The following is a 24,992-nucleotide window of genomic DNA, read 5'->3' on the forward strand; positions in this document are numbered from 1 at the left end:
TGTCTTTTGCTGTTGTTAGGGAGCATTCCTGTTGGCACCTACAGAATCTGACTTGTTTACTGTTGCATCAGTAAACAAGTCAGCAAAACTTGTTAGACCAGCAAAGTGTCTTTTCTAGCCTCTAACTCAGCTAATGAGCACAGAAAGGCAGACTTCATGTCCAGAGGATAATCAAAGGAGCTTTATATGACAGACTGAAACGTTCAGTTCCAAAGCCAAGTTAAAAATTCTTTATTGTTTCAGCCATGAATAACAAAAATCTTAAGACTATTCAGTGACCCCGGGCTGAATAACCAGGACATATAAGAGGGAACCTTGTGCTGTTGATGGGGCTGTGAAATCAAGTCTTTGAGATGGAGTTGAAGGGCTGATGAATAAAAGTCTCCAATCTATGAGGCTGTGATTCTTAAGCCTGCCACAGGTGATGCACTTGGCTCTGTGCGTGGCTTATTTTCAGCCACATTAAGTGGCAGTGTGCCCGCCAGTCACACTGACATCAGCAGCAGTGTAGGAGCAGATGCAAGTCATGAATATTTTTTTAAATTATTTATTTATTTTGGCTGCACCAGGTCTCCCTTTTTTTTTTTTTCAGTTGCAGCATGCGGGCTTCTTAGTTGCAGCATGCATGCGGGATCTAGTTCCCAGACCAGGAATCAAACCCGGGCCCCCAGCACTGGGAGCGCAGAGTCTTACCCACTGGACCACCACCAAGTCCCTCAAGCCAGGAATATTAAAGTCACCAAAACTATACATTTTTTAAAATATCAAAGATAAGAACAGAGGATGTGTCTGAGGTAGTCCACCCTCAGGGAATTTTCATTCAAGAAACATGATCATTATCTTTATATAAATTTAAGTAAATCCTACATTCAAATATTTCTTAGTGCTTTGAATGCAGTGTTTCTTATTCATATATTTAATCCTGTCAAAGCTAGTTTGCTATAAAGAGATTTCTTGACTGAATGCATTTCAGTATTCCTAGGCTTTTACTGCTGGGAGGCGTCTATTGGGGGTACAAACTATAATTGCTTATACAGTAAATGATTTGTTGAAACATCAGGGATGCTAAACTATGCATGTTATGCACTTAAGTGAACTCAGCTGCCATACATAAGAATTAAAGCTACTCAGGAAATAAATAATTTTTCTCTGAGGTTTACAGTTCTTTCAAGTCAGCACTTCAGTAGTTGACTGGTATCTTAGCTTGGACTGTCATAAATTATCAAAGGCTAGGTGGATCAAACAACAGAAATTTATTTTTTAACAGTTTTGGAGACTGGAAGTCCAAGATCAAGGTCTTGGCTGATTTGGTTTCTAGTGAGAACTATCTTCCTGGCTTTCTTGCTATGTTCTCAGATGTATGCACACAGGGTATGGAGTGTTGAGGGAGTGGGAAGGGGGTTGGTGGGGAAAGCGAGAGCCCTCTGGTGTCTCTACTTATAAGGACACTAATCCTATCAGATCAGGGCCCCACCCTTTTGACCTCATTTAACCTTATTACTTCCTTAAAGGCCTCACTGGAGGTTAGGGCTTCAACATATGAGTTTGGGGGGAACACAGAAGGCAAGCTACCCTTAACTTTATGGCAGCTGGATGGAACTTTCACATATAATTGGGAGAATTGACTTGATATTGTCATAATTGATATTTAAAAGATGGGAGTAGACATATCACAGATTAATGTGAGGTTGCTTTCATATACCTAATTGAGTAATATCAATAGCATTCTTTTGTGTGTGAGCTAATTAACTTTAAAAACACTACTATGTCATTTATTCCCACCACACTCCTAGTAACCATTTGTTGAACATTTAGCATACGACAGATGTTGGCTAAAATGTTTGTATTCATTAATCTGCATGATAACTGTGTTAGGTAGGTAGTATTTTACCCTCTTTGTGGTGGTCTAGAGAAGTAAATGACTTGCCAAGTTCTCAGGGATTGTTATGGCAGAGGCCTTGTTTTAACTCTGTTTGGCTATCTCAGAGCTTGTGCCCTTTCCTTACATCACCTTATCTGATAAAGAGGAACTGCCCTGGGATTCCTCTACCTTGGGATTCTGGGCTGTTTCACTTTCTTCCTATTAACTGGGCATTTATAGCCATAAGACCACGCTATTCACCATATGCTTAGTACTGAAAACACTATCTACTGAAATTCAAGAGAAGTTTTAAAAAGAAATATGTTCAAGGAACCACTTTGAGAGCTGTAGCTGTGTATAACTGAAATGTTAGTATCAAAGTAACTTGGGTCAGGCTGTAGGGCAATCAAGCTGAGCCTGAATGCCCTGATAGTCACATTCAAGTAGACCTGATTGTAAAGTTTTGGTGCTTTATTTTTCACTTGTGGAGTTTGAGTTAATGCCATCTTAAAAATTTACATTAGTTCTTTCCAGTAAATGGAGGTGTTTCAGGGCCATAATGCTGGGGCATGGGAATTCACATCAGAGTTTACCAACAGCTATCTGTTGAGCAGGAAGTGTCAAATGAACTTCATACAAACATGAAGTTGGCAGGTGCCAGAGCAGATGCTAGCCATGGGCATGAATATGGACTTATACATGATTTAGGACAGGAAGTGGCAAGATAAAAATATATTAGAGGGCTTCACTGGTGGTGCAGTGGTTGAGAGTCCGCCTGCCGATGCAGGGGACACGGGTTTGTGCCCCGCTCCAGGAGGATCCCACATGCCACGGAGTGGCTGGGCCCGTGAGCCATGGCCGCTGAGCCTGCACGTCCGGAGCCTTGCTCCACAACGGGAGAGGCCACAACAGTGAGAGGCCCACGTACCACAAAAAAAAAAAAAAAAAAAAATTAGGCTGCTTTGTAGTCTTGTCATTTGAGTTGTTTTTTGATCAGGAGAGTTATGTTATAAAAGGCAGCTCCTAGATTTGGCAGAAGAGTGATGAAGAGGATGGCCAGAGTCTTCATTCACATAACTTGAGGCCAACACCATATCCTTCAACCAGAGCATAAGCTCCTTCAGGGCAGGACTGGGTCAAATGCTATAATGGTGGATGTAGTGAGAGACACAGGAATAATTTTCCTGAATTGAATGGTAGAGTCCAGTTAATAAATCCTTTCAGATCTTTGGAAAATCTGGCAGAAAGCCCTCTCATCAATATTTGATGAGAAAACCTTGCAGCTAGTTCTACAAAGATTACCAGAAAGGTGAAGTTCACAAAAAGAAAGGAAATCAAAAGCTTGAAACGTTTTCTTTCACATCCACTGTGCTGTTGTTGGCATTTCTTTGCTTCCCTGGTTGAAGCAGAGTGGACTTATCCTGTGTTACTGGCACCACCTGGGAAGTGAAATGGTTCTGAGGACTGTTTACTTGTAGGTTGCAGATGGAAAGGGAAGGACCTGAAAGAATAACTTTACCTGTGCTATTACACCAGAAGTGAGAGGCCAGTAGATGTCAGCATAAAGACACAATCCTCCTGATTTCTGTTTCACCCAGATGAAAAGATTGGGTCCTGTTGCTCATATAAACAAGAGCAGGGGGAGCTTCCTCCCTCTCCAGATGCCTGATTCTCCCTCTAGGGATGTGGCAGCCCTTACGACTATTTGCGGAAGAATCATCTCATGCCCTTGGAAATCACCTGTCCACCCTCCCATACACATGACAAGCCCCCACTCTTAGGATTCTTATTCTGCATTTCTGGAGTAGCGTCTTGGATTTTGCATTTTAAATAATCTCTAAAGGTCATTCTGATGCACAGCCAGGGTTGAGAACTAATGTCTGAAGGAGTAGTAACAAATACATGACTTTGCTTCCAAGCATGCTTGTTGTATCTAAATGTGTCCTTGGATTTTACTCTGTCTTATGAAATCTATTTGTTGATTTATTGTCATTGTTTCATTTATTAGTTCATCTATAATTTGCAGAGTCTGCTATGCCCCAGGAATTGTGCTAAGTGCAGCTAAGGAGGCTACCCCTAAGTGTGGCAGGGGAGATAATAAGAAACAAGTAATTTCAGTATAAAGGGACAGCTCTGATAGAGATAAACTCAGCAGTGAAGAGGAGCTCTTAACCTAGGGAACACAGGCATGGCACAACTAAAATGTGGGGACGAGAGGGCAGGGAGGAAAGCCCAGGCAGGCATGGGTGCCCTTGTCCTTGGTGCTGAACCATCTCTTCCCTGGCTGAGGTAAAGTTTTCCCTAATATCTGGTTTCTGATGATTTCTCTACTACCTCTGCCACTAATTCTGAACCAGATGAGGAAAGGGGTAGAAAAAATGAAGGAACCCAGATGTAAGCAGATTAAAGAGGTTATTGAAGAAGAGACAGCCACTGAGTTATTGAGTTGGTGATGTGGAGTTTGGGGGAGAAGGGAGCAGAGATTTCAAATAATTAATTCCCAAGAAGAAAGTTTCTCCTCTGGAGAGGTAAGATCTCCAGTACTTTCTACAATGCTATACTTAAGAAAGCACAGGCTTTCCGGAAGTGATCATGATCTGCAATGAGTCCTGAAATTCGCCTCTAGGTGGAGAGGACCTGAGAGGCATTCGGGGAGAGAAAGCAATAGTAACAAAAAAAGAAAAAAACTTGTTTAAGGACCCACACATAACTTAAAATAGCAAGAACATATAGTGTGATAGCATGATATAATGGTGAAGATGTAGCTAAGAGTTATGTCATGGATAGTCTTGTATGTGTATATTATTTCATTTGATAGTGTCCCAGAAGTCTCTAAATTATGGCTAATTTAGAAAATGTACAGAAGTATTAGGAAAAAAAGTCATCCATGATCTCCAATGTAAAGAGGACCAAGTTTAGCCTTTGGTATATTTTCTTCCACTCTCTCCTTCTAGTCTCTCTATTATATATATATATATATTTATATATATATATATATATATGTATATATCATATATACTATATACACTATACATTAAACTATATATGTGTGTGTGTGTAGAGAGAGACTAGAAGAAAAATATATATACTCACATATACCCACAGTATCTATATATTCCTATAATGTATATATGGAGATAAACGAGCCTTGTGAGAGTCTGTTGTGTGAAGGGCTATAAATTGGAGAGAACTGAATACAGTATAGTTATGTATATGCTGGAATACTGCCACCACTAAAAGTCATGTTTCCAAATGATATTTAATGACACGGGCATGGCTCACACTCACTTCCCCTTCCTCGGCACACAGGAAGGCCAAATTTCCTAGACTCCGCTTACGTTATACTGAGATCATGTGTTTGGATTCTGATCAATATTGGTAAAAGCAGTATTGCCCTTAGATCTGAAAGGGACAAGCCTCTACCTGTCTCTGAGCATAGAGAGCCCTGCATATTATAAACACGTGGAAAATAAATATTAAAGGATACATACAAGGTCAGCCAGCTAGTAAATGGAAGAATTGGGATTAGAATCTAGGCAGTCTGGCTCTAGGATCTGTGCTTTGAACCATTCCTCTTTCCACCTTTGCTACATGTATAATTATGCCTTAAAAATACCCCTATTATGAATGGTTATATTTGTGGGGTGAAAGAATAGGGATTTTGTATTTTTTTCTTTATGTGTTTCTCTACGTTTTAATCCTCTACAATGAGAAAACATTTATAAGAAAAAGTAATACATGTATCACTATTTTAAAAAAGGAAGATTTCTCTCCATCCCACCCCCCCGGCATTTGAATAAGCAAATGTCAAGCACATTTTTTTCACTAAGGACTTCATTTTGGATTGATTCAGCCATCCAGCCCCTAGGTTCTTACCCCTAGGTTCTTCATGACATTTTTCTTGTAAAGTCCATATATGTGTGTTAGCATACGGTATTTGTCTTTCTCTTTCTGACTTACTTCACTCTGTATGACAGACTCTAGGTCTATCCACCTCATTACAAATAGCTCAATTTCATTTCTTTTTATGGCTGAGTAATATTCCATTGTATATATGTGCCACATCTTCTTTATCCATTCATCCAATAATGGACACTTAGGTTTGTCTCCATCTCCGGGCTATTGTAAATAGAGCTGCAATGAACATTTTGGTACATGACTATTTTTGAATTATGGTTTTCTCAGGGTATATGCCCAATAGTGGGACTGCTGGGTCATATGGTAGTTCTATTTGTAGTTTTTTAAGGAACCTCCATACTGTTCTCCACAGTGGCTGTATCAATTTACACTCCCACCAACAGTGCAAGAGGGTTCCCTTTTCTTCACAGCCTCTCCAGCATTTATTGTTTGTAGATTTTTTGATGTTGGCCATTCTGACTGGTGTGAGATAATATCTCATTGTAGTTTTGATTTGCATTTCTCTAATGATTAATGAAGTTGAGCATTCTTTCATGTGTTTGTTGGCAATCTGTATATCTTCTTTGGAGAAACGTCTGTTTAGGTCTTCTGCCCATTGTTGGATTGGGTTATTTGTTTTTTTGTTATTGAGCTGCATGAGCTGCTTATAAATTTTGGAGATTAATCCTTTGTGAGTTGCTTCATTTGCAAATATTTTCTCCCATTCTGAGGGTTGTCCTTTGGTCTTGTTTATGGTTTCCTTTGCTGTGCAAAAGCTTTGAAGTTTCATTAGGTCCCATTTGTTTATTTTTGTTTTTATTTCCATTTCTCTAGGAGGTGGGTCAAAAAGGATCTTGCTGTGATTTATGTCACAGAGTGTTCTGCCTATGTTTTCCTCTAAGAGTTTGATAGTTTCTGGCCTTACATTTAGGTTTTTAATCCATTTTGAGCTTATTTTTGTGTATGGTGTTAGGGAGTGATCTAATCTCATACTTTTACATGTACCTGTCCAGTTTTCCCAGCACCACTTATTGAAGAGGCTGTCCTTTCTCCTCTGTACATTCCTAGCTCCTTTATCAAAGATAAGGTGACCATATGTGTGTGGGTTTATCTCTGGGCTTTCTATCCTGTTCCTTTGATCTTTCTGTTTTTGTGCCAGTACCAGACTGTCTTCATTACTGAAGCTTTGTAGTATAGTCTGAAGTCAGGGAGCCTGATTCCTCCAGCTCCGTTTTTTGTTCTCAACATTGCTTTGGCTCTTCGGGGTCTTTTGTGTTTCCATACAAATTGTGAAATTTTTTGTTCTAGTTCTGTGAAAAATACCAGTGGTAGTTTGATAGGGATTCCATTGAATCTGTAGATTGCTTTGGGTAGTAGAGTCATTTTCACAATGTTGATTCTTCCAATCCAAGAACATGGTATATCTCTCCATCTATTTGTATCATCTTTAATTTCTTTCATCAGTGTCTTATAATTTTCTGCATACAGGTCTTTTGTCTTCTTAGGTAGGTTTATTCCTAGATATTTTTGTTGCAGTGGTAAATGGGAGTGTTTTCTTGATTTCACTTTCAGATTTTTCATCATTAGTGTATAGGAATGCCAGAGATTGCTGTGCATTAATTTTGTATCCTGCTACTTTACCAAATTCATTGATTAGCTCTAGTAGTTTTCTGGTAGCTTCTTTAGGATTCTCTATGTATAGTATCATGTCATCTGCAAACAGTGACAGCTTTACTTCTTCTTTTCCCATTTGGATTCCTTTTATTTCCTTTTCTTCTTTAATTGCTGTGGCTAAAACTTCCAAAACTATGTTGAATAAGAGTGGTGAGAGTGAGCAACCTTGTCTTGTTCCTGATCTTAGTGGAAATGCTTTCAGTTTTTCACCATTGAGGACGATGTTGGCTGTGGGTTTGTCATAAAGTGCCTTTATTATGTTGAGGAAAGTTCCCTCTATGCCTACTTTCTGCAGGGTTTTTATCATAAATCGGTGTTGAATTTTGTCAAAAGCTTCCTCTGCATCTATTGAGATGATCATATGGATTTTCTCTTTCAATTTGTTAATGTGGTATATCACATTGATTGTTTTGCGTATATTGAACAATCCTTGCATTCCTGGAATAAACCCCACTTGATCATGGTGTATGATCCTTTTAATGTGCTGTTGGATTCTGTTTGCTAGTATTTTGTTGAGGATTTTTGCATCTGTGTTCATCAGTGATATTGGCCTGTAGTTTTCTTTCTTTGTGACATCCTTGCCTGGTTTTGGTATCAAGGTGACGGTGGCCTCGTAGAATGAGTTTGGGAGTGTTCCTCCCTCTGCTATATTTTGGAAGAGTTTGAGGATAGGTGTTAGCTCTTCTCTAAATGTTTGATAGAAGTTGCCTGTGAAGCCATCTGGTCCTGGGCTTTTGTTTGTTGGAAGATTTTAAATCACAGTTTCAATTTCAGTACTTGTGACTGGTCTGTTCATATTTTCTATTTCTTCCTGGTTCAGTCTTGGCAGGTTGTGCATTTCTAAGAATTTGTCCATTTCTTCCAGGTTGTCCATTTTATTGGCATAGAGTTGCTTGTAGTAATCTCTCATGATCTTTTGTATTTCTGCAGTGTCAGTTGTTACTTCCCCTTTTTCATTTCTAATTCTATTGATTTGAGTCTTCTCCCTTTTTTTCTTGATGAGTCTGGCTAATGGTTTATCAATTTTGTTTATCTTCTCAAAGAACCAGCTTTTAGTTTTATTGATCTTTGCTATCGTTACCTTCATTTCTTCTTCATTTATTTCTGATCTGATATTTATGATTTCTTTCCTTCTGCTAACTTTGGGTTTTTTTGTTCTTCTTTCTCTAATTGCTTTAGGTGCAAGGTTGGGTTGTTTATTCGAGATGTTTCCTGTTTCTTAAAGTAGGATTCTATTGCTATAAACTTCCCTCTTAGAACTGCTTTTGCTGCATCCCATAGATTTTGGGTTGTCGTGTCTCCGTTGTCATTTGTTTCTAGGAATTTTTTGATTTCCTCTTTGATTTCTTCAGTGATCACTTCGTTATTAAGTAGTGTATTGTTTAGCCTCCATGTGTTTGTATTTTTTACAGATCTTTTCCTGTAATTGATATCTAGTCTCATAGTGTTGTGGTCAGAAAAGATACTTGAAACAATTTCAATTTTCTTAAATTTACCAAGGCTTGACTTGTGACCCAAGATATGATCTATGCTGGAGAATGTTCCATGAACACTTGAGAAAAATGTGTATTCTGTTGTTTTTGGATGGAATGTCCTATAAATATCAATTAAGTCCATCTTGTTTAATGTATCATTTAAAGCTTGTGTTTCCTTATTTATTTTCTTTTTGGATGATCTGTCCATTGGTGAAAGTGGGGTGTTAAAGTCCCCTACTATGAATGTGTTACTGTCGATTTCCCCTTTTATGGCTGTTACTATTTGCCTTATGTATTGAGGTGCTCCTGTGTTGGGTATATAAATATTTACAATTGTTATATCTTCTTCTTGGATCGATCTCTTGATCATTATGTAGTGTCCTTCGTTGTCTCTTCTAATAGTTTTTATTTTAAAGTCTATTTTGTCTGATATGAGAATTGCTACTCCAGTTTTCTTTTGGTTTCCATTTGCATGAAATATCTTTTTCCATCCCCTTACTTTCAGTCTGTATGTGTCTCTAGGTCTGAAGTGGGTCTCTTGTAGACAGCAAATATATGGGTCTTGTTTTTGTATCCATTCAGCCAATCTGTGTCTTTTGGTGGGAGCATTTAATCCATTTACATTTAAGGTAATTATCGATATGTATGTTCCTGTTCCCATTTTCTTAATTGTTTTGGGTTCGTTATTGTAGGTCTTTTCCTTCTCTTGTGTTTCTTGCCTAGAGAAGTTCCTTTAGCAGTTGTTGTAGAGCTGGTTTGGTGGTGCTGAACTCTCTCAGCTTTTGCTTGTCTGTAAAGGTTTTAATTTCTCCATCAAATCTGAATGAGATCCTTGCTGGGTAGAGTAATCTTGGTTGCAGGTTTTTCTCCTTCATCACTTTAAATATGTCCTGCTAGTCCCTTCTGCCTTGCAGAGTTTCTGCTGAACGATCAGCTGTTAATCTTATGGGGATTCCCTTGTGTGTTATTTGTTGATTTTCCCTTGCTGCTTTTAATATGTTTTCTTTGTATTTAATTTTTGACAGTTTGATTAATATGTGTCTTGGCATATTTCTCCTTGGATTTATCCTGTATGGGACTCTCTGTGCTTCCTGGACTTGATTAACTGTTTCCCATATTAGGGAAGTTTTCAACTATCATCTCTTCAAATATTTTCTCAGTCCCTTTCTTCTTCTCTTCTTCTTCTGGAACCCCTATAATTCGAATGTTGGTGCGTTTAATGTTGTCCCAGAGGTCTCTGAGACTGTCCTCAGTTCTTTTAATTCTTTTTTCTTTATTCTGCTCTGCAGTAGTTATTTCCACTATTTTATCTTCCAGGTCACTTATCCGTTCTCTGCCTCAGTTATTCTGCTATTGATCCCATCTAGAGTATTTTTCATTTCATTTATTGTGTTGTTCATCGTTGTTTGTTTCATCTTTAGTTCTTCTAGGTCCTTGTTAAATGTTTCTTGCATTTTGTCCATTCTATTTCCAAGATTTTGGATCATCTTTACTATCATTATTCTGAATTCTTTTTCAGGTAGACTGCCTATTTCCTCTTCATTTGTTCGGTCTGGTGGGTTTTTATCTTGCTCCTTCATCTGCTGTGTTTTTTTTTGTCTTCTCATTTTGCTGATATTACTGTGTTTGGGGTCTCCTTTTTGCAGGCTGCAGGTTCGTAGTTCCCGTTGTTTTTGGTGTCTGTCCTCCAGTGGCTAAGGTTGGTTCAGTGGGTTGTGTAGGCTTCTTGGTGGAGGGGACTAGTGCCTGTGTTCTGGTGGATGAGGCTGGATCTTGTCTTTCTGGTGGGCAGGTCCACGTCTGGTGGTGTGTTTTGGGGTGTCTGTGGACTTATTATGATTTTAGGCAGCCTCTCTGCTAATGGGTGGGGTTGTGTTCCTGTCTTGCTAGTTGTTTGGCATAGGGTGTCCAGCACTGTAGCTTGCTGGTCGTTGAGTGAAGCTGGGTGCTGGTGTTGAGATGGAGATCTCTGGGAGATTTTCACCGTTTGGTATTATGTGGAGCTGGGAGGTCTCTTGTGGACCAGTGTCCTGAATTTGGCTCTCCCACCTCAGAGGCACAGCACTGACTCCTGGCTGCAGCACCAAGAGCCTTTCATCCACACGGAAAAAGAGGAAAAGGGGAAAAAATCATAAATCTTGCCCTCAAAGTCCACCTCCGCAGTTTGGGATGATTCGTTGTCTATTCATGTATTCCACAGATGCAGGGTACATTCTGTTGATTGTGGAGCTTTAATCTGCTGCTCCTGAGGCTGCTGGGAGAGATTTCCCTTTCTCTTCTTTGTTCTCACATCTCTCACGGGCTCAGTTCTGGATTTGGCCCCGCCTCTGCGTGTAGGTCGCAGGAGGGCGTCTGTTCTTTACTCAGACAGGACGGGGTTAAAGGAACCGCTGATTCGGGGGCTCTGACTCAGGCCGCAGGGAGGGAGGGGCACCCCAGTGGATGTTTTGTTTAAACAAAGAAACCCCAAATCAGAACCCCTCTGGTTTATATGAAGAGCTACCCAGGGTAGCAAACAATCACATTTACAACGAATGTGTGGATCTGGTTGACTTGCCCGTGGCAATTCCATCAGGAGGTGATTCTAATACCACAGGCAGGAAGGGCAGTCACAGCACAGAGTTGGCCTATTGCCATGGGCCTTACAGATATTTTCTCATTGAATCCTTTCAATCCCCTGCAATAAGCATCACTAACCCAATTTTACAGATGAGGAAAAGACATTCAGAATTTATCAAGAGAAGGGACAGTGTATTACTGAGGAATAGGGAGTTTTGTCATTAGTCAGGAAGAATGGAAGGGGCTTGTGGCATTTTGGAATATCTGCCTCAGAGTCAGGGTGAGGATAAGACAAAAGAATTAAGCCAGGCCTGGCCCGTTCCTCCATCCCTGGATTCCCTCAGTGATCACTGCTCTAATTATCAGATTAATGGTGTCAGTGAATTGGAGACCTTCACACAGTGGATTTACTCCCAGACTGAATCATAATAAATATAATAAATTATATATAATATATTATTATATATTAATATATTATATTATTATATAATTATATACATAATAATTTATATAATAAATTATTATAGCTTATTGTGACAGGAGCAGAGAGAATCAATCAATACCAGAATTTAATTTCCCACCCATGCCTAACTAGAGATGTTCATTCTGGGTAGATATTTTACCGGAAACTCCATCCACACTTTCAAAAAAGTGAAGTGAAGGGATGTTTTGTTTCTGCAGCTTTAACAAGCACATACACAGCAAGAAGGAAACGCTTTCTTTACTTCTTGGCTGCTCTTTCCTGAACGCACACCAGCCTGAGCCCAGCCAGCTGTGGAGACACAAGCAAGGGGTGGTCTCTCCCTCTAGAATATGTCTCAACAGTATGGAGGGAACAGAGACCTTATGCAACAATGTAAATAAAAATGAACACTAAAGAAAATCCCTCTTCTTTACGCTCTTGATCTCCACTGTCCTAAAGCAGACATATAAGGAGATCAAGAGAAGGCATTAGCCTTAGCAGCAAGATTTCCTTTGAACTGACTAAAATCTGAATTGAAAGAAACTCTTGGAATCGCTCCTTTTTTTGAGTTTGTGTAATTGAGTTTGCTTGGAATTCACAAAGTTACCGCGTTTAAATAACTTAAAATTCCTCTAGAAAAAAAAAACGTGTTTGGGACTTCCCTGGTGGTCCAGTGGTTAAGACTCCAAGCTTCCATTGCAGGAGGACCAGGTTCGATCCCTGGTTGGGGAACTAAGATCCTGCATGCTGTGCAGTGCAGCCACAAATAGAATACAAAGAAGAGATAGAATAAAATAACATAGAAAATTCCTCTTGAACATCATTTCCCTGGCAACTGTAATAAGCTTTTAATTACTTTTCCGTAGCCAGAAGCCTCAGTTCTGACACTGTAACCGAGAACACTTTTTCCAGAAGTGGGACAGGATTCCAAGTAGAGAATCCCACTCGCGAGTGTAGTTTGTGTTTTTTCTGTGCACGTGCTACAAGGCCAGGACTATTGGCAGCAGCTCCCGGGCAGAGGTGACCTTCAATGCAGATCTTTTAGTGCTTGTTTACTAGTTGCGTTTTGAGGCATGGAAACTCTTTAATGGCCTGGGGAGACCAAGTCACTCTTCCTTCTCGTGGTGTGTGGCCAAGGGTTCATTCTCCATGTATAAATGGCAGCTGGGAGGGCTTGGGGATGTGAGCATGTTAGCCATTCCAGTGAAGCCAAAGCTGATGCCCATGTCATTGGCTCTAACTCTGCTGGGTTCCTGTCTGAGGCAAGGATGCTCCCTGGGGAAACGGGTTCAAATAGCTACTGGATGATTCATCCCCACTGAGAAAACTTACTTCCTCTTGTGCTTCCTTTCTCCTCAGCTACCCTGCCCAGCCCTTCTGGGTCTCTTGACTCTGCAAAAGCGAAGGCTGAGTCTGTGGCCTAGGCTGCCTCAGTCCCCAGCCTGCGGTCCTCGGGGATGACTCAGAGAATGGCTTTCTACAGGATGCTGCTGCTGCCACATCCTCTCTGCGTTCAGGATGATCTTCTCTAGGTGAGCAAAGTAGGATGAAGGGCTTGCCTAGGAAGCCTGGTCCTTACAGGCAGCAGGCCAGAATCAAAATATATCGAACACATACTGAACATTCACTGTGTTCCAGGCACGGGTTCTCTTCTCATCTGAATCTTCATTCGTCCTAGGAGGTAAGTACTATTTTGGTCCTCGCTTTACAGATGCGAGAATGGAGGTTCAGAAAGGTTAAGTGATTTGCTTGGGGTCACAGAGCTAATCCATAGCAGAACTCATCTGAGGCCAGGCAGTTATCTCCAGCAGCTGCCTTGTTGGAGGAATGAAAATGTGAGCACACAGATCCGATCTCTCCTGGCAGAAGCCCAGGTTTCCAGGTCCGACAAACCCAGCCCTGCTTACTCAGTATCCCTTGGATGTACTGCACATATTTTTATCCTTTCACACTGGTCCTCAGCCTCACCATGCCACACTTGTTATCTTTGCTTAGAATCCCTTTTCTCTTCCAGTTTGTATCCTACAAAGATTCCAGGGCTCCGCCACAGTCCCACATCTGCTAGGAAGCCTTTCCTGACTTCTGTAGTCCATTAGCCTATTTTCACTAAGCTATAAGTATATGATCCTTAGATCCATAGATTCTGTCTATTCTAATTCCATTCTGTCTATATTCTAATTTCCTATTGTCCCCTCATTTATGAGAAAAAAACACTTCATCTTTGTACTTCAACTGTAAGCTCCAGAAGGGCAGGGACAGTGTCTTTCCCTTCTTTTATCAGCACAGCACTGTGTGCACATGGAGGGCTCCCTGAGTCCTTACTGACTGTAAAGAGTGGCATAAAAGGAACAGCTCCAAGGACGAGGCATACATTTTAAATTATGTCCAACTGTATGCAGGATCTGTCCACATATTTTACCACTGGAGTTTGTAAATATAACATTGATCTTTTAGGTTCATTGCTGCAAATATGTAATCAGGAATGTAGATGTCAGGGAAGCTTTAGACTTATTAGCTTCATAGTCAGCAACTCAGTTCAACATGGGACCCATAACTTCCGTCAGTTGTGTTCATCTTAAATGAAGGATAGATTCAAATGGAACGGAGTTATGAACGTGTGACTTTTGAATATCAACACTTACATAATTATTGGTTTGCAATGAGGTTTTAGTCCTCAAGGTACTCAAGGTGAAAAATCAACATGGTTCCCATCAGGACCAATTATTTGTTAGCTACCAAAGCCAAAGCCAGACTTGACCTTCATGTTCATTTCACATCCTGAACCTAATTTCCTCATCTGAAAATGAATGTGGATGATGATTCCAACACTGAGATTTTCTGATTCTAGATGAACAAGTTCTTACATCCCTTTCTGCTCCTTCCTTATTCCACAAGGAGGTAATGTAAAGAGGAATATTTCTGTTGGGTTGATCCTCTTTCACCCAAAGGATTAACAATGTATGCAAGGCGTCAGGCTCATGCCGGGGAATAAATATAAAAAAGAATTTAAATATTTCAAGACTGGGATTAAGTTCTGAAAATGGATCTACTAGAATATTTTAGCCTAAGGACATGAAATGTATCACTTTGTGCTGTGAGGCGTGGTAAGCCAGTGTGTTCCTGGGAAGAAAAATCACAAATTAGAAAAGGAATTCCAAATCCATGTGTCTGCAGGAATTTAAGGAAAAAAATCACATACTATTCGTTTTATTTGTGCAATAAATTATGCTTGCTCTTTAGCACTTATAAAATAAGGCTAATGCTTTACTCAGTGAATTAAACTCTGATTTTTGTTTTCATGGGCTATCCAAGTAAGAATACATAGGAATGGGATTATTTATTAAGGACAATCAACTCAAATTTTTCAAATAAATGCAAATCAGAGGTCAAAAGACCAATGGTAACAGCCATCATCCCAAACAGATTTCGGCATAAAGTAAGAATGAACCACCCCCCCCCAGTTCCTGAAGCCAGCTGGGTTGGCAGAAATCATAGCTGTCTAAATACATATGACTTTTGGTTGCTTCCAGAAAATGCTGACAAACTAAAATTAGCAGCAACATGGAACATCTACTTCACTGCATGATCACTACTTGTAAGTTAAGAAGGAAAATAAGATTCTGACTATTCTGATGAGTACATAGCATTTTAATTTTGTGTAAAAAATTTGGGGGGGGGTCACATTCTTGGCTTTGCTGAATAAACAAAGTCGGGAAAAGAGGGGCTGCATGTTGAAGAATTCACTAAGGCTTAATGAACAAGAGCTCTTTGGGGATGCCTTAAGAGTTTTAGTGTACCATTTTCTCCCTTGTACCATTAACTTTTTCAATCCTTCAGAAATCAATAATCAGGGAACTCTTCCGTAATTTAAATCCACATTTCTTCCAAAGAGGGCTCAGATTACAGCACCATGAAATAATCTTACAAAGATGTCACAGAAATGTATTTTTCACTATGTGTTAACAAAACCTTTTTGTTTTTAAATCTTGGAAGCCTAAGAGAAATTCTGAAAAATGAAAAAGCAGAATAGCCATAAATATTTGAAGACATTAAAATCTCACCAATTAAATTCCCCATTACATTTAATAACATAAGCTTTAAAAGAGTCACTTTATCTATAGGCCAATCTACTTTACCAATGTACTTTTTTAATACTTTCTGTAAGCTTTTATTATTGTTTATTACTATATTTTATTGAGGTATAGTTGATTTATAATATTATATAAATTTCAGTGATTCACAATTTTTAAAGGTTATACTCCATTTATAGTTATTATAAAACATCGGCTCTATTCCCTGTGCTATACAATATATCCTTGTAGCTTATTCATTTTATACATAGTAGTTAGTACTTCTTACTCCCCCTACCCCTATCTTGTCTTTCCTTACCAATGTACTTTTAAATCCACTGTTGGCCTTCTGAAAGGCCATCAGTCAGTATAGGACTATAAAAGCTGATAGAAGAGATGCAGATAACGATCAAATATAATAAAAATGAAAATACAAGATGATGATGAAGAAGAAAAAGAACCAGAAACACAAGAGGGTGATCAGTTACCGCCTGGGACTCTCGTCAGATGAACATCTGCATGAAGTCTCCTTGCCTCCTGCCTTGGTCGAACCCGTTTGTACGTGGTCCCGTCGCCCTGGTGGTCCCATCCCCATGGTGCCCCAGGCCTTCTGTGTCCACTTTGCCTCAGTGACAGTGGGCCACCTGCACACTCACGGTCCTGACTGGAAGCAGAAAATGCACCAACCAGATTCGTCTTTCCCTCCCCGGTGAGACCTTGGAACGCTTCACGGTAGGCTTTCCCAAATTCTGTTTGTTTTCGTAATATTGCAGGGGTGAGTAAATCTCTTGTGAGTCCCAACAGTGCTCCTGGAAATCTCAGAATAACTAAGTGATTCGTAGGATAACTGAGTATTAGGAGTGGAAGGATCTTAGGGTGACCCAGGGGGTGACACATTTCTTTGCTTTAAAGAAAGATGAAGCTCTGGGAATCCAGCCAAGCTCTGAGACTTGCCAGACCGTGTGCCCTGACCCTGCACAGTCACTGCTTTACCTTATGCTGCCCCCAAATGCGGCTCTTCTCTTTGGAGTGGACCCCCAACTCCTTTGATCCCCCCAAATGCAAGTCCTTTGCAGAAGATCCAGGAGCTGGTGAGCAGAGGCAGATCTGGGAAGCCTGCAAGTGGCCAAGTTCCACGGAAGTGCCACAGGGTGGGAGTGAAGGCCTCCTCCTCCAGGGTGGCCCCCAGAGCTTTGGGTCTGCAGGTCTAAGAAGGAGAAGCATCACCTGGGGGCTAACACAAAGATGTCTTCTCAAGACATTTGTCAGGGGAGGATTCCAACGCCCAACTTCACTGTTGCAAGATTTTCATTGTCCATCAACATGGACAAGAACCACAAGGTACAGTAAGACCCAACTGGACAAGCTGCAGATTGAGGTGCATTAGGGCAGACCCAGGAAGGACAGACAGCAGCTGAATTCTGGATACCACATCCTCCTCTTAAGAACAGCTGTATCTGCCGACAGCCACCCTTCTTTGGGAGGGCGCCCTGGAAGAGACAACCGATTTCCCCGGGGAAACTCACAGATAAGCTCGGACTTGTCTTTCAGTGGGTCCAGCCTTCCTACATCCATGCAGAGCAGCATCCACCAATCGTGATGCAAGAATGGCTGAGCAGAGTGTGTTTAGAAACAGTAAGACAGGTGGTGAAAATGTGAGCAAGTGTATCTCTGCCAGTCAAATTCACTGAGTGATCCAGAGAGGTGAAGTAACTTGTCCAAGGTGGCAAAGCAAGTTAACTTTGGTCTGAGACTGAAACCCAAGGTTCCATTACAATACAAATCAATACCAATGTTTGTTACTATAAATGTTATGCCTAAGTTCTAGTTACATTTAATATTTTTGTTCAAAGTGGCAGTTACTTTGGAATGCCGTACTTTTATCCTGCATTCTGTTGAAACAAAGTTCTTTAAGGAATAAAGCTCCCTACCCAGACCGAGTCCCTAAAGGACACAGGTTCCTCCAGGGTGCTTCCTACAAGACCTACGATGGACAACGTGGGTACCAGGACCTCCCGGGCATTGACCTACAGCCCACACTCACAGCGATGCAGACACACAGAGGCCTCCTGTGACCCTTTCAAGTCAGAGATGAACGCTTCTAATGGAAGTGACACTGTTGACCTTGAGCAGCTCCAGACATGCAAACTTAGTAAGAAAACCTACTAGGAAGAAGTGGAAGGAAGCCCCTGCCCCAGGCCGGTCCGAGTCCAGCAGCCCTGGCAACTGCGAGCCCCTGCACGCCTCCCTTCCCCTGATGGGGTCTGCTGGCACCTGCGGGATGATCTGTTTTCGGTGCAGAAGTGCTGGGAAGGCTCGGTGTTCGGGGGCTGCCAGTCATGACCTGCATGCGCTTGTGTGCAGGGGCCTTCCTTGCAACCCACAGAGCTTAAAATACGAATCCCAAATTAGTCCTTCAGTGTCCTTTTCCCATTTCACTCGAGGGTATGTTCCCTACTTCCTTCTCTTTTTCAACAAGGTTAGGGGCTCCCTGGTTGGCCTTTCAGGAGACAATCCATGTCTCCATGATCCATCCAATGGGAGTCTTGAGACGCTGACTCCACTGAAGCCAAGGGGGCTGAAGGGATCACAGATGAAACAGGGCATTGCTACACAAGTGGAGAGCTCTGCTAGGCCTCCAGGAGGCCCCAGTCCTTCTGAGGATCACTCAGCACCTACCGAACACATAACAACACTTCTCCACTGCTCTTGAAAAGAACTGGTTCACTCAGCATCCACAAAACCTGTTCAATTTTATCTCAGTGTCATATTCAAAAAATGCAGCAGGAAGGTAGGCACTATTTGCTCTCTGTATCCATTTATCTAACAATAAGTACCTACAATGAACTAGGAATTATATTTTATTATTTAAAAAATTCAAAGCTGTAAAATACAGCCCCAGGTGAGAGGTTACCAAAAGCAGCCTGAAAGGATCAGAGTCGCTCACTCCCAAAATTCTGCTCTGCAGCTCAGCTGAGGATCAAAACCCCCAGACCCAAGGGAAAGCCCAAGATGGAGATGGTCTTGCCAAAGGCCAAAAGGAGAGGCTCGGGAAGCCAGCCAGCCCGGGAGAGGAGCCAGACGATGGCCTCAGGCAGCGCATAAGGCACAGGGCACGTCGGGGATCTTGGTAGGACCTCCCACCTTGCCCTCCAATTTGGTTTTAAATCCCTGACTTCTTTCTCTTCTCCCAGTTTAAAAAGAAAAAAAAGCCAAAAAGGAAAAATTCATTGAGATACTTTCATTTGTTAAGTCAAATCTAAACTTAAAGTCAGTAAATTGTGTGGTTTTCTTCATCCTTCATTAATGATGAAAACTGTCCATTCAAAAACTACACTAAGACAATGTGTTCCTAAATAGCAATACAGCTTTAATTGTAGGGCATGAATCACCTTGCAAACAAATTACATCACGATGATTTATCAATAGGTACTGTACTGGTTGTTGTCGGGTGTTTTTTTGGCAAACTTAGAACAAACCAGAGAACAAAATGTAAGTCTCCATCATCATGTAGAAAAATAAAACAAACCTAAAGTATCTACCTTTGTGTCAAGTGATTCACACTGCAAAAGTAAAACTGAAATCTACACTTACAGCAGAGTTTTAAAAATCCTTAGTGTAAGAAACATAACCAATTAATACAGATCAATGCTCATTTATATGGAAAATTTTCCTATACAGAGGTAGAGTCCAGTGCACAGGGCTAAAACAATATTCATAGTCTAAACAAGACTGAGTCAGGTTTTACGGAACCCACTTTCAGTTACCAGACTGTATGTACATACATACAATAAATAGACTATACAATTTTTTTAAGTAGTTTAATAAACTCCATAAAATAATAGCAGATGCATTGAAATATTTACATTATTCAATTTTCAAATCTCTCTCATTCAAATAAAAGGGATAAAAATAAGATGTCTGCTTTAAAGGCAGCAGAACCTCTTTCCTGAAATGGATGTTGGGTAAAATACGATACTTTACATGGGAGGAACTAATTTGAGAGGTATTCGTATTCAGTTAAGAAAATATGTCCCTTTTTAAGCTATATAGATTAGGGAATATAAAATGATATTTTCTATATGTTTAGGTCTCTATTTCAAATTCTAAATCCAACTCTTACTTGACAAGAGAAGCTGATTCTGGAACCCATACAGAGTGTATCAACACAATTATAATGGAAAGATAATTAACTTTTCATATTCTGCTTGTTTGCTTTTGAAAGTTTAAGCCAGAAAGAATCTGACAGTATTTCTGGCCCAAACAGTTCCATTTACACATGATACAAATTTCACAGAACCTGACTAGTACTTGGCTTGGTGTTCTTGGGATGCTGGGTGTTTCCGAGTCCCTCCCATTAAGCAAAGCATGTCTCATCTGGAGCAGGCATGTCCGGGGAGCAGGTGGATGAGTTTAGGGCACAGACTAATAACCTAAGATTCCAAAGTCTTCCAAGCTCACACAGGAGGAAGGTGAAACACAGATTTCTGCTGCCATTTGCCTCAAAGACCTGATGAAGGAGAAACTTAGAAACCTCTGTCATTTGTGACCCAAGAAAATGTGCAAACCCCAAAGCATTGTATGCTTCACTGACCCAGATTCTTAAGACTGACGTGGTATTCTATCGTTAACCCTTTAATTTTACTTGCCGTAACAGATTTTTATCCAGCCCATAAGGAAATGAGGGATAGTCAGAAATGAAAAGAGGTGGTCATAATTAATGACGCATAAACCTTCACAGTTTAATTTTGTATAACTTCACTAAACACCCACAATGAAAATGCAAGTTGAGTTTTTTATTCAATCATTCTGTGAAAAATACCTCAGTAAATAGGAACATTTTGCCCTTCAATGATCTTCCACGGGAATACCCACCCCCACCCCCGTTTTTTTAAATTTTAGATTTTTAAAAAATTTTATACAAATAGACTAACTTTGATTTAAAGTAAACATATAAAAATTGAGAGGAATATTGCTTGCACAATGGACGTGGAAGTAGAGGAGGGGGTGGGCAGGGGGAGGAAGGGCTCCCACGCGGGCTGCGGGGGAGCAGCCTCCACCAGGACGTCAGGGCAGAGAGAAACCACCGCAGGACCAGAAGGCACAAGCACCCATGTGATCTAGAATGTTCCCGGGGGGAGGAGTCGGGGGAAAGGGCTACGTTTGGTTCAGCACTACAGTCAAGTTGATTCTGCCACTGTGGAGAAAACCGGCTAAAATAAAGGTGCACAGAAACGTGACAAGTGCTCCCCCTGGAGAGGAAGAAAGCTCAGAAGACAGCTCGCAGGAGTTGTGCAGAGAGAAACAGCCAGTACTATTTATTTGGATGTCTGTGCCATGGTGGGTACAAACTATATTCTCTGCTCTGTGGGACCAAAACCAAAACAGAAGAAAACAAACAAAAATCCCCCCCCCCCAAACCCCCGAGAAGCAGCAAGAAGGAATGCAAGAAGTCTTACGGGACATACTGATCCAGGTGGGGCGGTGAACGCGGCGTGTGACTTGAATGCACATCCAACTTCGTCACCTACGCCGGGCTTTCCTGTCGGTTCCGGCTACTGACCGACGGTGGGGGGCTTAGGAAGTGGCCAAGCCGCTTTCCGTGCCTCTAGCCGACTTCCTTTCCCTTCCCTTCCTCCTCCAGGGTTAGAGTCTTTCCTCCACGAAGGAAGCGCTGTTCCGGGGCTGGGGAAGGCTGGACTGGATCCCACGGTACCGACTTCGCGTCCTCGGAGCCCTGCTGCGCGTGCGCGTGGCGCGGAGGCGCTCATCAAGGCAGCCTGGCGGAGCTATGAATTTTAAAAAAAGGAAGAGAGAAACAAAACCAAACCACCCCAAGACTGTCTTTTCTCGAACTAAAGGAGAAACTGAGGGATGGCACCGCCTCCAGCGGGGACGCCCACGGTTAGGAGATGATGGCCGGGGACCACCTGGGCAGAGTCAGATTGTCAGCACTCGCTGACCGCTTCCTCGTGGGTCTTCGCAGGTCCTTGTACTTATCCTCGCAGAGGCGGGAGATGGCCTGGGGGCAGAGGGGAAGTAATCAGGTCAGCCGGGAGCCAGCGCCCTCGCCCTGGCCGGCCCTCGGCACTGAGGACACTCGGGATGAAGGTGCAGAGGGCCTCTGCGCCTCCTCTGAAGGAGGGCTCTAACCCGTGAGCCTCCTTGTCCCCACACTTTCAGCCGTCAAAGTCGGATGGGAAGAGCTGGGCATGTGCAAAGCTGAGCTACACACAAGTGCAAGACACAAGAGTCACACAGCTTATCAGTGATGGCCCAGAACCCAGGCCAAGACCACAGGGGCTGGCCCTGGCTCTAACTGGGCTGTGGAGAAAATACTTTGAAAAAATGAAAAATAAAAAGGCAGAATCAAACTTTTTTGGATTCCCAATCGGTAGGGTCATCTGGTAACTTTTTCCTTATAAAAGTGCATGCTGGGAACACTCTTTTTGTGGGTACATTTTTTAAAAAACGGGTTTTTAAAAAACTTCTTTGACTTAAAAAACAATCAGTGCACATTAAGTAAAAACCGCCATTAATAAGGTTATTAAAATATTAGGTTGTACAAATTAAATCCAGGGCACCTCGTCCTTATTTTACGACACGCAGTATCAGGAACTGCCGCGAGTACACAGCTCAGTCGGCAGCAGTGCACCCGCCGGGCACCAACACCTCTTACCTCCAGCTTATGGGCCCTCTCCCTGCTAAGGGGCTCCAAGGGGAAGCTCAGGTTGTTGGCTTCCGCCAGAGAACGAAGATCAAAATAATACTTGGCATAAACACTGGAGGGCACGTTGATGTTGAACTGGAGCAATTCGAGGAACTGTCGCTCCAGCTCGTTCCTGCAGAGAAAGCCACAAACGGACAGCTCAGCCATTGTCCCCACCTGTGGCCGCCTGGGCAGGCTGCTGGACACAGCCAAGTCCACCTGGTCCAGTGACCGGAAGGATGAGTCCTGATTAACTGGGATGATCACCAGAAAGTGCTTAAGGGCGACCCTGACACTGAGACTGAGTACATCTGTGCACGCGCGCGCGCGCGCGCACACACACACGGCAGGCTCTGGCCTCACCTTTCCGCGTGAGCCATTGGCTCAAACAGGGCAGAAGATGCAGTCGAGAGCTGTCAAGTGGGGTCCAGTGAGGGCGGACAGCAGCCTGGAGGACAGGCCTCCCCAAGACCCAGAGGACTGCCCTTCCCGGGAGGAGAGGTGAGGACGCGCTGACCGGCCTTCCTCCGGACCACGGGAGGAGGAGCGGTTCCCCAGCCCCAGCGCACACCCATCACCTGCAGGGCATGTGAGGACCCCCTGCTGGGCCCACCCATCTGATCCGGCAGGTCTGGGTGGGCCCGAGAACGTACATCTCTAACTCTCCTGCGAGCTGCCGCTGCTGGTCCTGTCCGCCCCCTCAGAACTACTCAGCGACAGCCCCTGGTCCACAAGGGAGCCAACCAGCTGTATGAAGACGAACCAGGGCGGCCAGAATGCATCTGAAAACTTCCCTGTCATCAGGCCTACTTCTCGGTAGTTACTGCCGGGGGAGAAGCGTCCTCAGCGACAGGTCTGTCTGGGAGCACTGCTCCAGGGCCACCTCTCCAGGCAGCACCTCGGGATCACTTCTGTCCTTTATCACAGTCTCCCCTCCTTGTCTCCTCGGAGCCAGAAACCGTGACAGCTGATGGTGCAGCCTGGCCCCAGCTCAGCACCTGACATGAGGTTGGTGCTCCATAATTCCTGTTACTGAAAGGAGCGCACCAAGCTCAGCCTGGGCGGAGGGATCCAGGGAAGGCTTCCGGGAAGTGAGAGCTGAACTGAGCCCAGGAAGCGACCAGCTCCGGCGGGGAGGAGCCAGGTGGGGGCGGGCTGCTCCCGGCGGGGGGGGCGGGGGAGGGCGTGCAGCTCGTCTGCTCCCGGCCAGGGGCCCCATCTAGCCATCCGAGCCCGTCTAGCGCTGCTATGACAACGGGGGCGGGAGCACTGAGGCGGCAGGGTGGCAGGTTCCCCGACGGAAGCTCCCAGGCAGATCAGAAGCGAGAAACCTCAGCAAGTCGTTATCGAAGGCCTGAGCGCCTCAGAGGGGGAGGAACCAAGACGTCGCATTCAGGTCATTTAATCGGAGGGGCTGCTTCGATGCAGCTTCGAGAAAGGAGTAAAGCCCCAAATGTGTGTGTTGTGCTAAACTTTACACTTTTCATGACTTGTATTTATGGCTCCTTTCAGTGAGATTTAATAAGAAGTCATCCTGTGAAATACTGGAACCCAGGTAAAATCTTAAGTGTCAAAAATACGCTAAGGCGGAAGTGTTCTCCTGGGCAACCTGGGAGCTGCCTGTGGACAGACTGCCACCCGGTGGCTAAGAGGTGCCACTGCAGATCCCATTCTCCAATGCCAGCAAGTTTTTAGTATAAATGTTAAGAGAACTAGTCAGCTAGCTATTCCTGCCCCAAATGGTATCTAGACACCACTGCCTCTTGTTGAGGGTATAACTAGGATTAAAGTCAAGAGGAATCTTGTTTTGAACAAGGTGGCAGTTTCCCAGGGTTCCTTAGGGAAAAAACAGCCTTCCTGAATACTGAGAGTTTTCTTGAACAGAATGTTTAAGTTTGGGGGAAATAAAGATTTTAGAGCTTCTGTGTTTTCCAACTAAGGCAAGATTTAGAAAATAAAAATAATTCCCCAAATCTGAATTTCCAAACGGCAGAAGTACATCCTCCAGGGACATCTGACAGCTTGTTATGTGATAAATCATCAAAAAACTAAGTGATGCAGAGAGAACGGGCTTGATGGATTTACTGCCCCGAAGGGGATAATTATAAGGAAATAGTTCTGATGTAAAACTTTATAATAAATTCAAGTCAATAAACAAAAAAATTTAAGAAATATTTGTTACGTTAGATCAACGCTGTAAAGAAACCCAACTGAACTGATGCCATTTAGCAACTTGCAAATGGGGTTCTAAAATGGAGTAAAGAGAGTTGTTTTCATCACCTAA

At 42.6% G+C, this 24,992-nt stretch overlaps 1 protein-coding gene and 1 long non-coding RNA gene across 2 annotated transcripts in view; one reads left to right on the top strand and one right to left on the bottom strand.

Annotated features, from left to right (window-relative positions):
* The window catches only part of LOC109549667 (uncharacterized), a 34,559-nt gene extending 14,657 nt beyond the window's left edge, over positions 1–19,902 (top strand). The window contains exons 2-4 of the long non-coding RNA XR_012330392.1: positions 13,289–13,461; positions 13,568–13,610; positions 15,460–19,902. This is a non-coding gene — a long non-coding RNA (uncharacterized lncRNA). The remainder of the gene's footprint in view (positions 1–13,288; positions 13,462–13,567; positions 13,611–15,459) is intronic.
* Positions 19,903–20,774: 872 nt separating this feature from the next.
* CCNY (cyclin Y) overlaps positions 20,775–24,992 on the bottom strand; it is a 126,481-nt gene continuing 122,263 nt past the window's right edge. Inside the window, exons 9-10 of the mRNA XM_019933312.3 lie at positions 22,679–22,841; positions 20,775–22,021 (exon numbers count right to left, since the gene is read on the bottom strand). Of these exons, the coding sequence (XP_019788871.1) occupies positions 21,905–22,021; positions 22,679–22,841 (280 nt within the window). The 3' untranslated portion in view covers positions 20,775–21,904. The remainder of the gene's footprint in view (positions 22,022–22,678; positions 22,842–24,992) is intronic.

Source organism: Tursiops truncatus, chromosome 2 (genome assembly GCF_011762595.2).
Source record: "Tursiops truncatus isolate mTurTru1 chromosome 2, mTurTru1.mat.Y, whole genome shotgun sequence".
Taxonomy (NCBI): Eukaryota; Metazoa; Chordata; class Mammalia; order Artiodactyla; family Delphinidae; genus Tursiops; species Tursiops truncatus.